We start from the raw sequence: 16,470 nt of genomic DNA on the forward strand, positions 1-16,470 counted from the left end.
TTACATGTGAGTATTCACAACGTGTTGAAAAATCAATTTTACGAATTAAGTAAAACCCCTCCTGAGACCCGGCTCCACCGTTTCTCGACAACGCGGCATCATTGTAGGTGTTGAATGTCATTAACTCGGGCGGCCACATTTCATTAACGGGATTAATTGGCGGGTCATTATGCAAGATAAACTCGTACGAATCCATTCCGTGAGAGGATGGCACAATCGTTTTGTTCGCGGTCCATTTCCGCGATAGTTTTACTCGCTGCAAAGGCTCACTAGATATAGATGGTTCCTAGTTCCTATAGATAGTTCCTAGTTCTTATAGATAGCCGCTGAGGAGCGGATTTCAGACTTTTTCGATGTGCCCAATGTGATTTTAGGGCGAGTTTATACATGAAAACTGTACTCAGTTGGCAGTATCTTTTGCGTGAAACAGATCCATTCGATTTGGTTTGAAAGCTCATGCGGTTGCAGATAAAGCTTTCAGCACCGAGAGCACGGTTACAGGAACCGAATAGCATAATTCTATTGATCCTAATGAGAAACCATACAATCGTATGACCATGAAACCATATACATGGTAGGTCCACTGAGCCTTGTCTCAGCAGTCCCAAAAGCGATTAATCAAACCTGGTGACGTCTCTGATCAAGATCACTTTAAGACCGGGTTGTGAGGGCTTGAGCCTCGAGGTTTGCGCAACCTTAATGTAAGGGAAATCCAGAGAACATCGTCTGCGGGCCGATTATTGAAACTGATAGACAAAGCGATAGACAAAGAAGACACAGGGAGTATAGAGCGATCCTATTGGTTGACATGGTTGGTTCTTATAGACTAAGGAAGAAAATGATGGACTAACTGTCGGGTCTTTGGTGGGTTGCCGTTAGTCAGTCCATTACCTACCTCCTATGTCCATTGCCACCACCCGCTTCCACCAATAGGATCCCTCCAAATCACTTTTGTCGTCTTTGTCTATAGCTTTGTCTATCAGTTTCAATAATCAGCCCGCTGGTCTTAACTGCAGGGGAAATTCTGTCGGTGCTGGGAAATATCTCACATTAGGAATCGAGGTCTATCTATCTGTCTGTGGTTTGGGGTGGGTTCTCCCGCCTTTTGCTCTTTCGGTCGTTTCTCGTAGCTTCATCACCCCCTAATTCACCGTTGTCAGATGGACTAAAAATTAAAAAAATTGGAACCAAGTCACATTCGGAGGGACGGGTTGAGCTGAGAGTACACCCGATGACCTGACGCTTAGCCGCTCAGATTCTCATGGCAAAATTTCGAAGTCGAGAAGAAAATATTTGTTGATATACTCATGGATGAAATTAAGGGTCGAATTTTATGTCCAACGCTGAGTTTTACGTAATAAGCACGTTGCCGCGAGGGGGAGGAGAGCTCAAATTTTCCCCCGTCCTTGATGGAAACCACCCCTTGGTCACTCTGAAGCACCCCCTTCCCGATACAATATACTGGCTACGCACTTGTTGTGGAGGAATTTAACTTCAAGCCTCTCATACTCTGTTCCATCTTAATGTGACTGATTAGTTACTTTCTGCTAAAATCGTCCATAAGACATCGTCATCTGAAAACGAGACATTCTGAATGAAATTATCAAACGGACTGATCAAATGGTTACCATACAGGGTGTTTCAGACCACCCGTACCAGGCCTTTTTCTCGGTTGGTTTAGGTCGTACGAAGTCGGAGACCGCGGAGTTGAATAGAGAATTGACCCCAAGGAATCCGAATTTCGTGTTCCCGAAACCCCTCCACCCCCCCTTGGGGGTAAAGGGGGGGTCACGATGCTAAAAGTCACGGTTCCCAACCGAATTGCGGATCGATCGCATCAGAATTGAAAAGCACGAAAAATTTCACGTGGAATTGACCCCTAAAAATCCAAAATCGGACCACCCAAGGCCCAAAAATGATCCCCTAAAGAGGGGACAGCACCCCCCTCCATAATTTCTCTTTGGTCTCAAAATTGACGTAAATTCTCCAGAAAAAGATGGTTTCCCAGGTAGTCGACCTCGAGAAATCCAAATTTCGTGGTCCCAAAGCTCCTCCAGCCCCCCTTGGGGGGTAAACGGGGGGGCCGAATTTTAAAATCGGGGCTCCTTTCCGAATCGCAAATTGATTGCATCCAAATTGAGGAGCAGAACACATTTACATCTTAAGTGACTCCTAAGAGTTCTAATAGACCCCCCTGAACGGCAGAAAGTAACCCCCTGAGGAAGGGGCCTCGCCCCCGCCAAAAATTTCTCAGGATTCCTCTTTGGTCGCAAAATTGACTTCGATTCTCCAGAAAAAGGCAGTTTCCCATGTAATCGACCCCGAGGACTCTACATTTCATGTTCCCTGAGCTCCTCGGGGTCGATTACATGGGAGACCGTCTTTTTCTGGAGAATTGACGTCAATTTTGCGACCATTGAGGAATCTTGAGAAATTTTAGGCGGGGCGAAGCCCCCCTTCTCAGGGGGTTACTTTCTGCCGTTCAGGGGGTCTATTAGCACTTTTAGGAGTCACTTAAGATGTAAATGTGTTCTGCTCCTCAATTTGGATGCAATCAATTTGCGATTCGGAAAGAAGCCCCGATTTTTAAAATTGGGCCCCCCCGTTTACCCCCCAAGGGGGACTGGAGGAGCTTCGGGACCACGAAATTTGGATTTCTCGAGGTCGATTACCTGGGAAACCGTCTTTTTCTGGAGAATTTACGTCAATTTTGAGACCAAAGAGAAATTATGGAGGGGGTACTGTCCCCCTCTTTAGGGGTCATTTTTGGGCCTTGGGTGGTCCGATTTTGGATTTTTAGGGGTCAATTCCACGTGAAATTTTTCGTGCTTTTCAATTCTGATGCGATCGATCCGCAATTCGGTCGGGAACCGTGACTTTTAGCATCGTGACCCCCCCTTTACCCCCCAAGGGGAGGTGGAGGGGTTTCGGGAACACGAAATTCGGATTCCTTGGGGTCAATTCCCTATTCAACTCCGCGGTCTCCGACTTCGTACGACCTAAACCAACCGAGAAAAAGGCCTGGTACGGGTGGTCTGAAACACCCTGTATATGAGGGGCTTGGAGGACAAGGCGCATAAGTGCAGTTTCTGCTATTTTTGAGAAATAGATTTTTAAAGTTTTGAAATTACATGGATCCTCATGGCGGAAAGAAAGTTCAAACTGACCCTTTGAGGCTTTTTTTTTTTCGTCTAGTTTCATATCGAGAAGCAAGTTTCTTAATATATTCTTTGATGCTTAAAACATGTATTTCGGAGGGAATTTTTCACAGAATATACATAAAGACAAATTTCACTTGAAATCATTAATACCCCAATTTTTCAAAAACTGCACTTATGCGCCTTGTCCTCCGAGCTCTTAATGTGTTCCACCTTTGGTCTCGCCGGTTAGTGATGAATATAAGCACTGATCGCTCCACTTGCATCGTTGACAGCACCAATGCGGAAGAGAACCTGGCATCTTTAGTCACGATGATTGACGTCATGCATCTTCCAGCACTTCTCCCGGTCCTCCTCGCGGTCACTTCGTTTCGGAGAGCGTGACGATGGCAACAGCGAGAGCACTGGTCGTGCTGTCTGGAGCGGCGCGGCGCGGCGGTACGGCACTTGGCGCTAGCACCGCGGCCGGCCGCTACGTGACCCCTCGCGGTGACCAATGACCAATGAGCCGCTGTGCTCATCGCGTGCCCAGTCCGGCCCAGCGCAGCGCGGCGACGACGCAGCTACAAAAGTTGCCGGCGAGTCAACGCCGCGCCGCGCCGCGATCGCACCGGCCCGGCCTTTTTCGGCAACTTGACCCTCCTCGCACGAGGGTACCATAGAGTAAAAAACAAAAATCAGATGTATGTATTAAAAGAAATGAACTAAATAAGTTGGCATTTACCTGTTTTTGCTAGTCCTTAACTGACAATTATTCTGAGCTTCTTCTGTTTTTTTTTTAATACTTTTTTAAGCTTTTAAACACCAATGCACTGACCTCCCAAAATCCCTTTTTTTACCGGGAGTAAGACCCTTACCCCTCCTGTATAAAACAGAGCCAGATCACCCCGAAGAAATTGCTCCTAGCCACGTCCGTATCATGCCCACAGAAGGTATATTTGAAGCCTCTGCGTGAAAATTCTAGTTTAATTCGCACAATCTTGAACTTTCGCGCATTATCACGTCCTCAACTTTGAACTTGGTCTGCTCACGGGACCCACCGAGATTATCGCGTTTCCTCCTCAGAGAGGCGCCGCCCAACCGGAGTGTGGCGGGAGAGGGAGAGGAAGAGGGAGAGGGAGAGGTACATCCATCCAAATGCCGCAATCATCCACCATCTTCAGTTGGTTCCCAGTAAGGCAGGTCGTGATTCTGGTGACCTGACCTGATTCAGACTGAACCTAACCAGTGCTATCAAATTATCATCAATCGGCCTCCTGTGGTGTAGTGGTTGTAGCGCTGGCCCTATGACCAAGAGGTCCCGGGTTCGATTCCCGGCCAGGTGATCTGAGTTTGATGGTCTCAGGCAATGGTCACCTGGGGCTGGGGTAATGAGCGTGGGATTAGCCGATAGGCTATTTGAAATTGGTGAAAAAAAAAAAAAAAAAAAAAAAAAGAGGGGTATTGATAAGGGGCTTTTTTGCCCCCTCCCCTCCCCCTAGAATCTGGAAATTTGTGCGGGTTTTCCAAGTTGACTCAATGTAGTTTACGGAAATAATCATGATTTGGTATCCATAGTCCACTGGATACGTGTTAAACGGTTGCCTGAACATAGGTTTGCAGGCGCATTTAGCGAAAAATGCGGTGTTTATCCATCATTCTGAGGCTTTTTTGACACCGAGCACATCTTCTAACTAAAACGAACTTTTGATATGTTATCAAGGAGGCTTTAGGACACATTTTAACCCTAGTTTGGTTTTACTTAGATAATGTGCTCTAGGGGGCCAAAAAAGGCCCTTTTCGATACCCCTCATTTCTTGCAAAAGTTTGTCTTAAGAATTTGGTCAGCATGTCAGAAGTAAATTACGAGACTTTGTCATAATGTGGTCATTTCACACTTCATGAGTCTAGTCTTGCTGATATAAGTCTATTTCTGTGAGGGGCGGAAGGAGGGTTCTTTTTTTAAATCGCAAATTTACTCCTCACTATCGCCTTATTCGATCTGATAGAGAATTTGGGAAATTCGATGTACTATATCAAAGTACACGAAATGATTATCAAGGATACTAAGATAGAGTGTTACTCGTCCCGCACTATATTTGAGTACCAGGTACGTAGGTTGAACAAGGTATGGCATGACTTAGAGTAGTTTCCCAGGAGTAATCTGCTTGCCACCATGTTTACAGTAGGTTTGAGTCTTCAATATATTAAGTGTATTTCGGAAGGACTCCCCCAGACAATTTCGGAAAATCGATCTTCTTTAGATCCATTTCGAGGATATTCTCATCACTCAAAAGCCTCATGAAAACTTGAGGTGCCAGCAATAGTCCTTAAAAAACATATCAAACTTATTCTTTTTCCCTATCAAATTTGCAGTTGAGTGAGGAAGTTTACTAGGTCTGCTCATATTTTTCATTGTAAAGATGTTCATAGGAGAAGGGGGGAGGCTTAATAATATTTCAAACCGTAGGGAGAGGGTTAGTGTAAGTCCACCCTGGCCCGGTAAAAGCTGCGTCCGTGAGGCATGAAAGTTTCTGCAGCAATTTTTAAAGAATTTACTTCACGTAGAATTGCAGATACACACTTTTTGTCCTCGGTCATCGGCAGGGGCCGAATTTTGTCGGTTATTCCACCGTACTTAAAATATTAGGACGGGTATCGACTGCACTTAAGTTCGGCTCAGCGCTTTTGATTGGCAGGTGGTGCGGTTTGAACTCATCGATGGCTGTTGCACTCCGTGTGAAAAAGCCGACAAAATTCGGCCTCTGGCCTAAGCAACTATAGCACGTCATGGCCGGATTCACCTACTTGCCGCCCATGGGCCGCCTGTATTTTGCCGCCCCCTTCTCATTCGTTTTGAAACTCGATAAAAACCATCAAATGAACGTGTCAGCAGGGGAGGGGTGCATAAGACGCATTTACTCGTGTTGAACACATTTTTTGGGAAAGCCCTGTCAACATTACTCGCAAAAGTTCACGGAACTTTGTGCGAAAGTTAAGTTCCGTAAACCTATCTCTGTGTGGACAAGGCCTTCCATTCATAAGAAATGAACGAAAAAATTATGAAAGAACAAACATAAATGTGGATCAATGATTTTAACTTCCGCCGCCGCGCCGCGCAGACCGCACCGTGTTTGGCGCAATGCGTGAAGTATTCCGACAGTCTTGTAGGCGCTATGCGTTTCACGCCGACCGCTGCTGAACGCACTGTGTTGGACGCAACGCTTGAAGTATTCATGCAGTCTTGTAGGCGCTATGCGTTTCACGCTGACCGCACTGTCTTTGGCGCAATGCGTGAAGTATTCATGCATTCTTGTAGGCGCTATCCGTTTCGCGCTGACCGCAATGACCGCAATGTGTTTGATGCAATGCGTGAGGTATTCGTGCAGTCTTGTAGGCGCTAATATGTGTTACATGCCGATCGCCGCCGCCGAGGGCTCCTCCTTTTCATTTCAAGTCCTCGTTATCATTTCTCTCTATGTCGCGCCGTTCCAGGCCAAATTGCGAGTTTGGTCTCTCTCTTAAATCGACTTATTGAAGGTGCTGTCTCTTGTATCACCAAGAGACGACAAAATTAGAAATTACTATACTCTCAGGAAATGAGAGATTTTGTCGCCTTTTCTCGTTTGTAATTTTGTTTTTATAAATCCGATTTTTTTTTATACCTACACTTTAAAAAATTGCAAATTTTTGCCGCCCCATAGATTTGCCGCCATGGGCCGCGGCCCATGTGGCCACCCCCTTAATCCGGCCTTGTAGCACGTGCGTATTTTCTCGAAAATTTCAGTGTAAACGAACGTATTTTGTTCACACACGTCCACTTAATTATGCGTGTTGCGTATGCCGCAACGCATTTATTCATAGAGGTTCTCTATCTCCCTTTCTCCCATATTTTCGATCTCTCTCTATGAATTTTCAAAACCACCAGTGATCAGTCGAACGCATCTATCTTTATTATATTTTTTATCACCAGCGTCACGAGATGGATTGATTGATAAAGCTCTCTCGGGACTAAGCTCGAATTTGAAGACGAAGAGTTGACTCACTTCGGTTTTGACCATCTTGCACAGCCGTCCTTAGTGCTCCCGAAAGTCTGTCCTTGTATCTATATTAATGTAACGATCCCATTAATACAAGCGAGTCCTGCGTCACCCCACAACATCGTATTTTTATTCTGCTCTCCCAACTTCCGCCACGGATAGGAAATTGAGGTGTTTTCAGTCCGCCTTAACACAAACTTATTCCCTATCCGTGAAAATGCGTCACCCAGTTATTCCATTTTTCGCCTCCTTTTTTTCTTGTTTGCTCACGATGGCGAGCATGGTGTATTTCTTGACGGTCTGTAAATAATGCACACGTGTCTACTCTTTGTTTCAGCTGCCAATCAGTTTGGCTCCGGTGGTGTACTGCTATGGTTTCGATGGCTATACTGCGTGTTCCAAGCCTTTCAGGACCTCGAAAAGTCGAGCTGACGTCCCTTGTGATTTCAAAAATCAAAATTGGTGCACTGTCCCAGGATCCGCATATCCATGGTGAGTATTTTTCTCTCAGCCCCCCCCCCCCCTCAATTAGCGTCAAGCATACCCCTTGGTGCCTAATTGATCTTCCTGAAAAACAAACTATGAATTAAATGTAGAAAACTATAAATTACCTTATGCAGAAATCAATCAAAATGAAAGCCGCTATCGGTCAAAATTACAATTGAATTTCGTAAACACAACTGGGCAGAGTTAGAGACCAACTATCACAAAACGTGTTCCATCATTAAAATTTTACGTAGAGCATGAAGTGGAGGATTGGTTATTCACTGAAAAAAAATTCTCGGCGTTTCTACCAAGGTCCGTTGGTACCTTTACTATCTCACTTTTTTTACCAATTATTGGTAATTTTACCAAGACAGACTGGTAAGCTTACCTAAAAACCGGTATTTTTACTCTTTTTTTCAGGTAAGAATACCATTTTTATTGGTAATCAATTCCCGGTAACTTCGCCATTTTATCTCGGTAATTCTACCACAGCCGATAAAAAATATTGACGTTTTTACCAAGGTCCAGTAAAATTACCGAGAAAGCTCAGTGATTTTACCGAGATTTCTCCGTAAAATTACCAATTCCATAAATGGTAATTTTACCAAGAAAAAACTGGGATCAAATAAAACCCTGAATTCTTGGTAATTTTACCCTTTTCTTAGTAAATAAACCGAGATTTTTTTTCAGTGTTGTCAGGGGTCTTTTTCCGTGAGCGGGGTGGCATAAACTCTCTGACGTTTAATGATGAATACTGCCGTGCTAAGGAAAAACGCCATATGAACATTCATCATTCATCGAGAGTTGCCAGATTTCCTTCGATAAAATGTTGATTTTTGAGAAGAGTTGTGATTATTGTCTCTTGTGATTTTCAGAGACTTTACATCTGGTTGCAAATGAAAATCTCTGAAAAATTGGAGGAAACATCTTCATAAATCACCGTATAAATTCGTGTTTTATACAAGGAAAGGCAGCGCTTAAAGGCTCATACGGCGTGTTTCCTTGGAATGGCAGAATAGGAGTGTTTATTTATTAACGACCATAAAACCTCATTTAAGAACCATAGACTCGTAGACCAACCAAAATGTGGACAACTTTCCTGAGCTAAATAGGTGCGAACGGCCATCGCGGAATCGCCACACTGAAAAAAAAATTCTCGGTGTATTTACTAAGGAAAGGGTAAAATTACCAAGAATTCAGGGTTCTATTTGATCACAGTTTTTTCTTGGTAAAATTACCATTTATGGAATTGGTAATTTTACCGAGATTTCTCGGTAAAATTATTGACCTTTCTCGGTAATTTCACTGGACCTTGGTAAAAACGCCAATATTGTTTATCGACTATGTTAGAATTACCGAGATAAAATGGCAAAGTTACCGGGAATTGATTACCAATAAAAGTGGTATTCTTACCTGAAAAAAACAGTAAAAATACCGGTTTTTAGGTAAGCTTATCAGTCCGTCTTGGTAAAATTATCAATAATTGGTAAAAAAAAAGTGAGATGGTAAAGGTACCAACAGACCTTGGTAAAAACGCCGAGAATTTTTTTTCAGTGCATATACTCTCCTCATACAGGTGCTCAGGCTGAGCGAATCACAAGTTATAGTCCTCTAGTGACGGTAGAGATAATGCATGTATTAGAGGTCCTGCATTAATCTAGAATCTAAAATCTAAAATCTAAAATCTAGAATCTAGAATCTAGAATCTAGAATCTAGAATCTTAGAATCTAAGCAATGGATGAGGCAAAAGTTGTCGTTGCTTCATGTTTGAAACCTAATTTAGCGTTTTAGATAAACAGACACCTCGAAGGTTTTGGATCACGCAAAGTTAAGAGGTTGACGCTGCTTTTTACCTGATGATAATCGATAGGCAAAACATAAAATTAAAGTCACCGAATGATTACTGATGAATGTCCAGGTGCGCTTTTTGCTACGCGGTTTTGCAAATCCGGTTAGGGTTGCCAAGAAAATTGCTCAACTCTTTGATCATGAGTCAAATCCTCCTCATCATCAAGATATTCTGAGCGAGCGTTTTTTCTATCCAGGCGTCAAAGTCTCCGCAGAATTATTTGAATCAAGATTGACTAGATTCTCTAGAGGAAGGTTTGATGGCAAAGTTCACTTGAGAGTGCCCGGCGAAAACCCACCCATTTTATCACCACCATTTACAAATCTGAGCGTCTCTACTTAAATAATCCCTTTACGTTTCTCATACTACTTACACGACGAGAAATTCCAATATAAAAGTTTGATTAATATGGGAGAGTAAAACATAAAATAATCCTGGCCTTCGGTTGGCAATTTCAACAGAAAATGCCCATCTTTTAAGCATCAAAAGGCCAGTTTGAACTTTCTTTTCGTCATGAGGATCCATGTCATTTCGAAACAAAAAACACGTATATCTCGAAATGGCAAAAACGACACTTATGCGCCTCGGCCTCCAAGCCACTCAATAGACAGATTTAGTGGCTACGACATTTGATATGATATCAAACCCTTGATTCAAATGTAAACAAACACAAAACCTTGTTCCTGATTTTCGCCCTTTGCACCATGGTGGTAAAAAGCGTCCAGGTGTTTCTTACAATCGAAAGTTCTCGTATTTAATGAGTCTTTGATTGATTTATGACCGATCGATGACTAAATTTTAATAAATTAACACGATTAACTCAGGAAGAATTCGCACAAGAGGCTATGTTAGTTTGTTTAGGTTTGAACCAGAGGCGTAGGAAGGGGGGCCAGAGGGGGCCTGGCCCCCCATAATTGGAAATAGTATCATCTGCCCCCCCCCCCCAGAAATTCTGGATGGTGCAAAAACACCTTCTTCAACGGTAAGTATCCGTCGCCGTGGCCCGTGAGAGGATGCCTAAAAATAGAAAAACCTGTTGACAGCAACAATTTCAAAGTATTTCAATCTTAAAATGCATAAAACTGGGTGATTTTTAGGCAGAAATTGAAGGAAGATTAGCGTCACAAGTGCCTCGAGATGCGCTCAAATAGAATTAAAATTTCAAAAATTTTCCGGAGGAGGCCCCCCCCCCCCCAGCAAAATGACCTAGCTACGCCTATGGTTTGAACCAAGAGCTCAGTATTATATCGAATGACGTAGTCACTAAATCAGTCTATTGACACCTCCCTTTATTGTACGGGAGTCGTATTTTGTTCGGAACAACAAATTGTTTCCGTTTTTTTTCTTGTTTCTTTTGCGTGATTCTGACCAACAACCAATGAGAAAGCGAATTCTAATTTTAGGTTAGAACACAGCGTTGTCTCGGGCAACAACACAAAGACGACTTGCCTCTGAGCACGTTGCAGTTATTGTACAACAACGTTGCTGGAGGGGCTCCCAAATTTTGCGTGCGAAAATAAGCCCCGCCCCCACAACACAAAACAACTTCGAACAAAATGTGATCGTTGCTTGTTTTCCCAACATGTTGCAAGCGTTGCCGCTGAACAAAATACGACTAAGAGCACCTGTCGGCGTCTCGGTGGATTTTACGAGCGAGGGCCTCGTAACCCGAGGAAAATGCACCGATTCAACACCGGAGCCGGTCGCGTAATTGCATCGGATCCGAGCGCATCCGGAAATGCATCATCCGCGGTTGGCGGCGCCGCGGGGCATGGACCCCCCCCCCCCCCCCCCGGCCGCGGATTTATTACGTGGGACGCGTAACAATTAATCGGAATGCGATGCGCCGCGGGGCATCGCGACGACGACGTCGACGCGACGCCGGGCGCGCGCGCGACGGCCGAGCAGCGAAAGTGTGAAACGCCTCAGTGAAAGTATCAGGTCGATCACCGGGAAATTGCCTCCTTCGATCGGCACGGCAGTTTTCCTCTCGACTCCGGGCTCCGGGCTCCGCTCGCCTCCACATCGTTGTCGGACTTGCGTGCAATGCTGCCGTCCTAAGGAAGAACGCCGTATGAACATTCGAGAGTTGCCAAATTTCCCTCGATAAAATGTTTATTTTTGAAGAAAGTTATGAATATTTCTCCTTGAGATTTTCAGGAACTTTAGGTGGAATTGCGGACAAAATTACCTGAAAAATTTGAGCGAAAATATTCATAAGTTTCCCCAGAATATTAGCGTTTTATCAAATGAAATTTGGCAACGCCTGAGGGTTCGCACGGCGTTTTTCCTTAGCTCGGCAGCGTTGCCAAGCTTCCTCCGATAAAAACCGAATTTACTGGGAAAATTGTGAATATTATTTCTAAAAGTTTCAGATATTTATGTAAGCAATATAATCTAAAATATCTGAAAATTTCAAGGAAAAATATGCATGTATGTTGTCAAAAATACATGTTTCATCGAGGAAAATTTGGCAACCCTCGAATATTCATACGGCATTCTTCATCAGCACGGCAGAGTGGATCGAACCAATGGGAGAGGTCGGACGTGATTTAAAAACTTTAAAAGCGCATATCGACGGTGAAACTACCAAACCACGTATCTCGTTTGCGGTGTTTAAAAATCTACGCTCACAGTTTATTTTTTTGAAGTAGACCAAATCAATATCATTCCTTGAAATTTTCACGGAATTTTCTCCGCACAAAGAGGAAAAATCACAGAAATTTTCAAGACTGGATGTTAAGTAGTTTTTCATTTAAAAAATAAAGTATGACAGGAAGTCTGCGACGTCGCAAACCGAGATACGTGGTTTGGTGGTTTCACCGTCGATATATTTATTAATATGACAGGTCGCGATGATTCAGAAGTAATTTCATCGGTTTTCTCGTAAAATGTTCCATTAGAAGTGCCCCTTAAAATTAAAATTGTGACGAGATAAAGGTAAAATTGTACAATTTTTGTCCAAAATTTCATGTTCGACTTCTTCCAAAGACTCGTTACACTAAATTGCGGCAAAACCCGCGTAAAAAAAGTAACCGAAATTGTGTGTTAACACAGGAATCACGGAAAAAAGCATGGTAACATCTACTGTAAGTATACTTCTTTTTTTTTACACGGTGATACCCTATGTTGAAAAAAACCAGAGGGTTAGTGGTATTCATTAGAACTCTGGCGATACTCACCATAATATGGTAAATACTACCATAGAGCCTGGTGTTTATTCCCATACTCAGCTGATCACTGTGTGTCCGAGTACCGTGAAATCTATCATATTTTTACTTTCTCGCTCCCATAGGGTAGAGAGGAAGTATTGCCATCCTCCAAGGGGAAAAAAAAAGAAAAAAAAAAAAAAAAAAAAAAAAAGTTGAAATTTCATCATTTCTAGACGTTTTAATTTTCAGTGACGAAAGACACAAGGTACAATCAAACGAGCGGCTAAAACTTCTTTGTTAATTTATTTTCTTTGGGTTATATCGGCCTAATCTTCGGGTTACAATGACCACCCGCCCGGCAAATCGTCTGCATAATCTTTGTCTCGATGTTTCATTGACGATACTTTTGAAACAGGACGTTTTCACAACGTTTTAGCACTCATTCCGGTGGGCGGGCTAATCTCATGGTTGGAAATTTGAAAATCGATACATTGCAGGCGTTTTATGTTGGATAGAAACCCCAATCACTGAATAAAAATGTTGACTGGAGATGTTGCATGTGTGAAGAATTTGCGATTTGACTATTGATTCTTATGCAAAAGTTCGCGAGAAACACGATGGTGCCACTGGTTTCCTCTGAAATCAACTCCTAAGCTCTAAAAAAGCTCTCAAGTTGAGGCCAAAATGGAGGGGATATCCCACGCTATCCTGAGAGTCCGCCTCTACATCAAGACAAACTCTCCACGCAGAGATAGGGAGCAAATACGTTGGCAGGGTTGCCGTGTTTTCAGTTTTAGAGTCCCCAAATAAAGTGTCAGCCCTGTCAATGTATTTGCTCCCTATCTTTGCATGGAGAGTTTGTCTTAATGTATAGGTGGGCTCTCTTGAGAGCTTTCTTGAGCTTGGGAGTTGATTTCAGAGGAAACCAGTGGCACCATCGTGTTTCCCGCGAACTTCTACATGAGAATCAATAGTCAAATTGCAAATTCCTCACACATGCAACATCTCCATAATTCTATCGCTTGATCATCGTATACGCTAGAAAGATTAGGTAAGGTTTAATTGGGTCAGCACAAATATATTCTGTACATTTTTCCGCATGATCTCTCAGATGTAACGTCGCAGATTTTTTTATTCCTTCGTGTGTTGGATGTTACAGGCACGCGGTGCGGCGGTTCGTGTTCGAGAACCATGGGCTGATGAAGCGGATGTACGGGGACGAGCGTCACATCTCGGTGCTGCGGGCGGAGATCGAATCGAATGACGTGGCCGACTACCAGAACGATCAGCACGCCTGGGCCAGCTACCACAGCCCCAACCACCCTCACAACCACAACCACAACCACCAGCACCAACACGAGTCCACGCTCAAGCGCTACGAGAAACCGCAGCCGGCCACCAGCACCACCCCGACCACCTCAACCACCCCCACCATGAACCGGAGTCCTACACCCACCCCCGCCACCGCCACTAGTCCCCAACCCCAGCCCCCCCTCTCTGCCGGCCCCACTGTCACCCCCAAACCAAACGCCACCTCCCCTAAAACCACCGAGGCAACGGTAAGTCCCAAACAAGTCTCATCCGACCCAGTAGGATAAACTCATAGGCATAACCTTTGATGACAAAGAAACCCCGTTTTGAGGATGCCAAAAATGGAACCTGCGGGCTGGTTGTTGAAATTGATAGACAAAGCGATAGCCGAAGAAGTAGTAGAAGTAGGAGTAGGAGTGGAGACAAGAAAAGCGCCCTCAATGTCGCATGCACCGAACAAAACGTAGCAAATATCGTTGTAACGCCTGGATGCAACTATTCGAGCTCCACGGATGTCCGTGTTGCATACGCATCAAGGTGAAGGCGTTTTCACTCTCCGGCCAGCTCACCACTCCACCAGCGGCACGGCGATGCGACGGCGGGCAGTGCTGTTAGGATACAAAAGGACAGAGCGCCTTCAACCCTTCGTATATACTACAAAGACATCTCTCGGAGCACGAATAGAACGCTGCTACTCATGCTTAGCACATCGCGATGTCGAAACCGAAGCACACGCGTATGTGCAACTTTTCATGCCTGAGAAATATCTTTGTAGCATAAACTATGAGTTGAAGGCGCTCTGTTTTTATGGATCCTCGCAGAGCAGTTCGCAGCGTCGCCGTGCTACGGGCGAGGCAGTAAGTGCATGGAGAGTCAAAGCGCCTTCACATCCGTGCGTATGCAACACGGACATCCATGGAGCCCGAATAGTCGCATCCAGGGGTTATAATGACTTACGTAAAGCATGTCGCTTGTAATACTGTCCGAGGGCGCTTCATTTGCGCATGCGAAATCATACCTTCGAAGCGTGCAATAACATGTCCATAAGCAAGCACCGGATGATTTTCCATAAAATCGCCTCCTCGAAAGTAACCATTATAGGTAATCTCGCTGAAACCTTTAAAATTCTAATTGTAGCTTACCAAAATGATTATGCAAGAAAAAAAAAATCTCACCATCAGGTTGACCATCGCAGCATTGTCCCTTTAAATACGCGTGACTTTGAGCGATCAGGACAGGCGGATAGTCTATTTTTGGCTTTGCGTTCGTTTTAGACTGCCCTAATTTCCCTCCGCAATTTAGAGCCGGCTCCTGATTGCTGTGCTGAAAAACAACGCCGCACATTCCGATTTTCCCAATTTTCGAAACTGCATTCAACGTTGCCCAATTTTCTCTTATATTTTATTTTTTATTTTGACAGAGATAAACTATACATACCTTTAAATTGTGAATTTGCCAAGCATTATGGAAAATACTTTAACAAAAGTTCATGTTTTCGTGTTGCTTAATTACTTTCCAGCGTAAAAATTAAGTAAAATGTAGGAGAAGTTAGAGAGCGTCTGCGATGTAGGAGATGTATCCAGGTAGCACTAAGAAACGAAAATATTGAAATAATTTTGTAATGTAATGCAATAAAATCGCAATTTCTTAATCATAAAATTGCGACGTTTTTACACCATTTTGTCAATAGGTGTGGATCCCAAACGATCGATGCAATGCGTTCCATGTGTGAGAAAAAATTTATTTGAATTTAATTTTATTGAAATAAATTTCAATAAGAGAAACCCCTTCAATCAGTGAATATACAACATACACGACACTCACAATAGCAATAATTTTCCCATATAATTGCAATTGATTGCAATCTGTGCTGCTTGGGTGAGTAGAATGGTTCTGTAAGACTGTAAACGATATTTGGACCGAGTTAAGCAAAGAAACCACGCCACATCAGCTTTTGTCGCAATTTTAATAGGACAATATAATTTCCTACATGTAAACGGTTGTGTGGATTTTAGTACAAATTTGAGCGAATTTTCTGCCTAAGTACCTACAGTCGCAGGGCCGGATTAACATGTTTAGCGCCCTAGGCTAAACTTAGGGTGGCGCCCTTAAAAGTAGGCGCTCTCGTGGGGGGGGGGGGGGGGGCTCCCGCACGAGCCCCTCCCCTCCAGATCAGAAAGAGGATGTTAGGTGTCAGGGAAATGTTGAAATTCACCTTTAACACAACATGATTTTAAACAGTTTTGAGGCACGTTCACGTTTGCAAGTTGGTTTTGGAAAATGAAAAGTAATAAAAGAATCGTTAAATTAAAAAAAAAAAAAAAAAAAAAAAAAAAAAACTCAAAGATTTTGCGCCCTTCAGAATGTTGCAAACCGCGTTGCAATATGTTAAATATTGCAATATCGAGACAAAATTTCCCGTGATTTCAATTGAAATCGTTCGTAAACATATTGTAAATTTTTTCAGAGAATCTGTGCGTATCTTCTAAAAAAT

At 43.5% G+C, this 16,470-nt stretch overlaps 1 protein-coding gene and 1 long non-coding RNA gene across 2 annotated transcripts in view; one reads left to right on the forward strand and one right to left on the reverse strand.

Annotated features, from left to right (window-relative positions):
- The window catches only part of LOC140224286 (uncharacterized), a 151,095-nt gene that overhangs the window by 32,806 nt on the left and 101,819 nt on the right, over positions 1 to 16,470 (reverse strand). The window lies entirely within an intron of this gene.
- Positions 1 to 16,470, forward strand: part of spz4 (Spaetzle domain-containing protein 4) — a 38,384-nt gene that overhangs the window by 18,220 nt on the left and 3,694 nt on the right. The window contains exons 2-3 of the mRNA XM_072298527.1: positions 7,515 to 7,669; positions 13,825 to 14,224. Coding sequence (XP_072154628.1) covers positions 7,515 to 7,669; positions 13,825 to 14,224 — 555 coding nt within the window. The remainder of the gene's footprint in view (positions 1 to 7,514; positions 7,670 to 13,824; positions 14,225 to 16,470) is intronic.

Source organism: Bemisia tabaci, chromosome 1 (genome assembly GCF_918797505.1).
Source record: "Bemisia tabaci chromosome 1, PGI_BMITA_v3".
NCBI lineage: Eukaryota > Metazoa > Arthropoda > Insecta > Hemiptera > Aleyrodidae > Bemisia > Bemisia tabaci.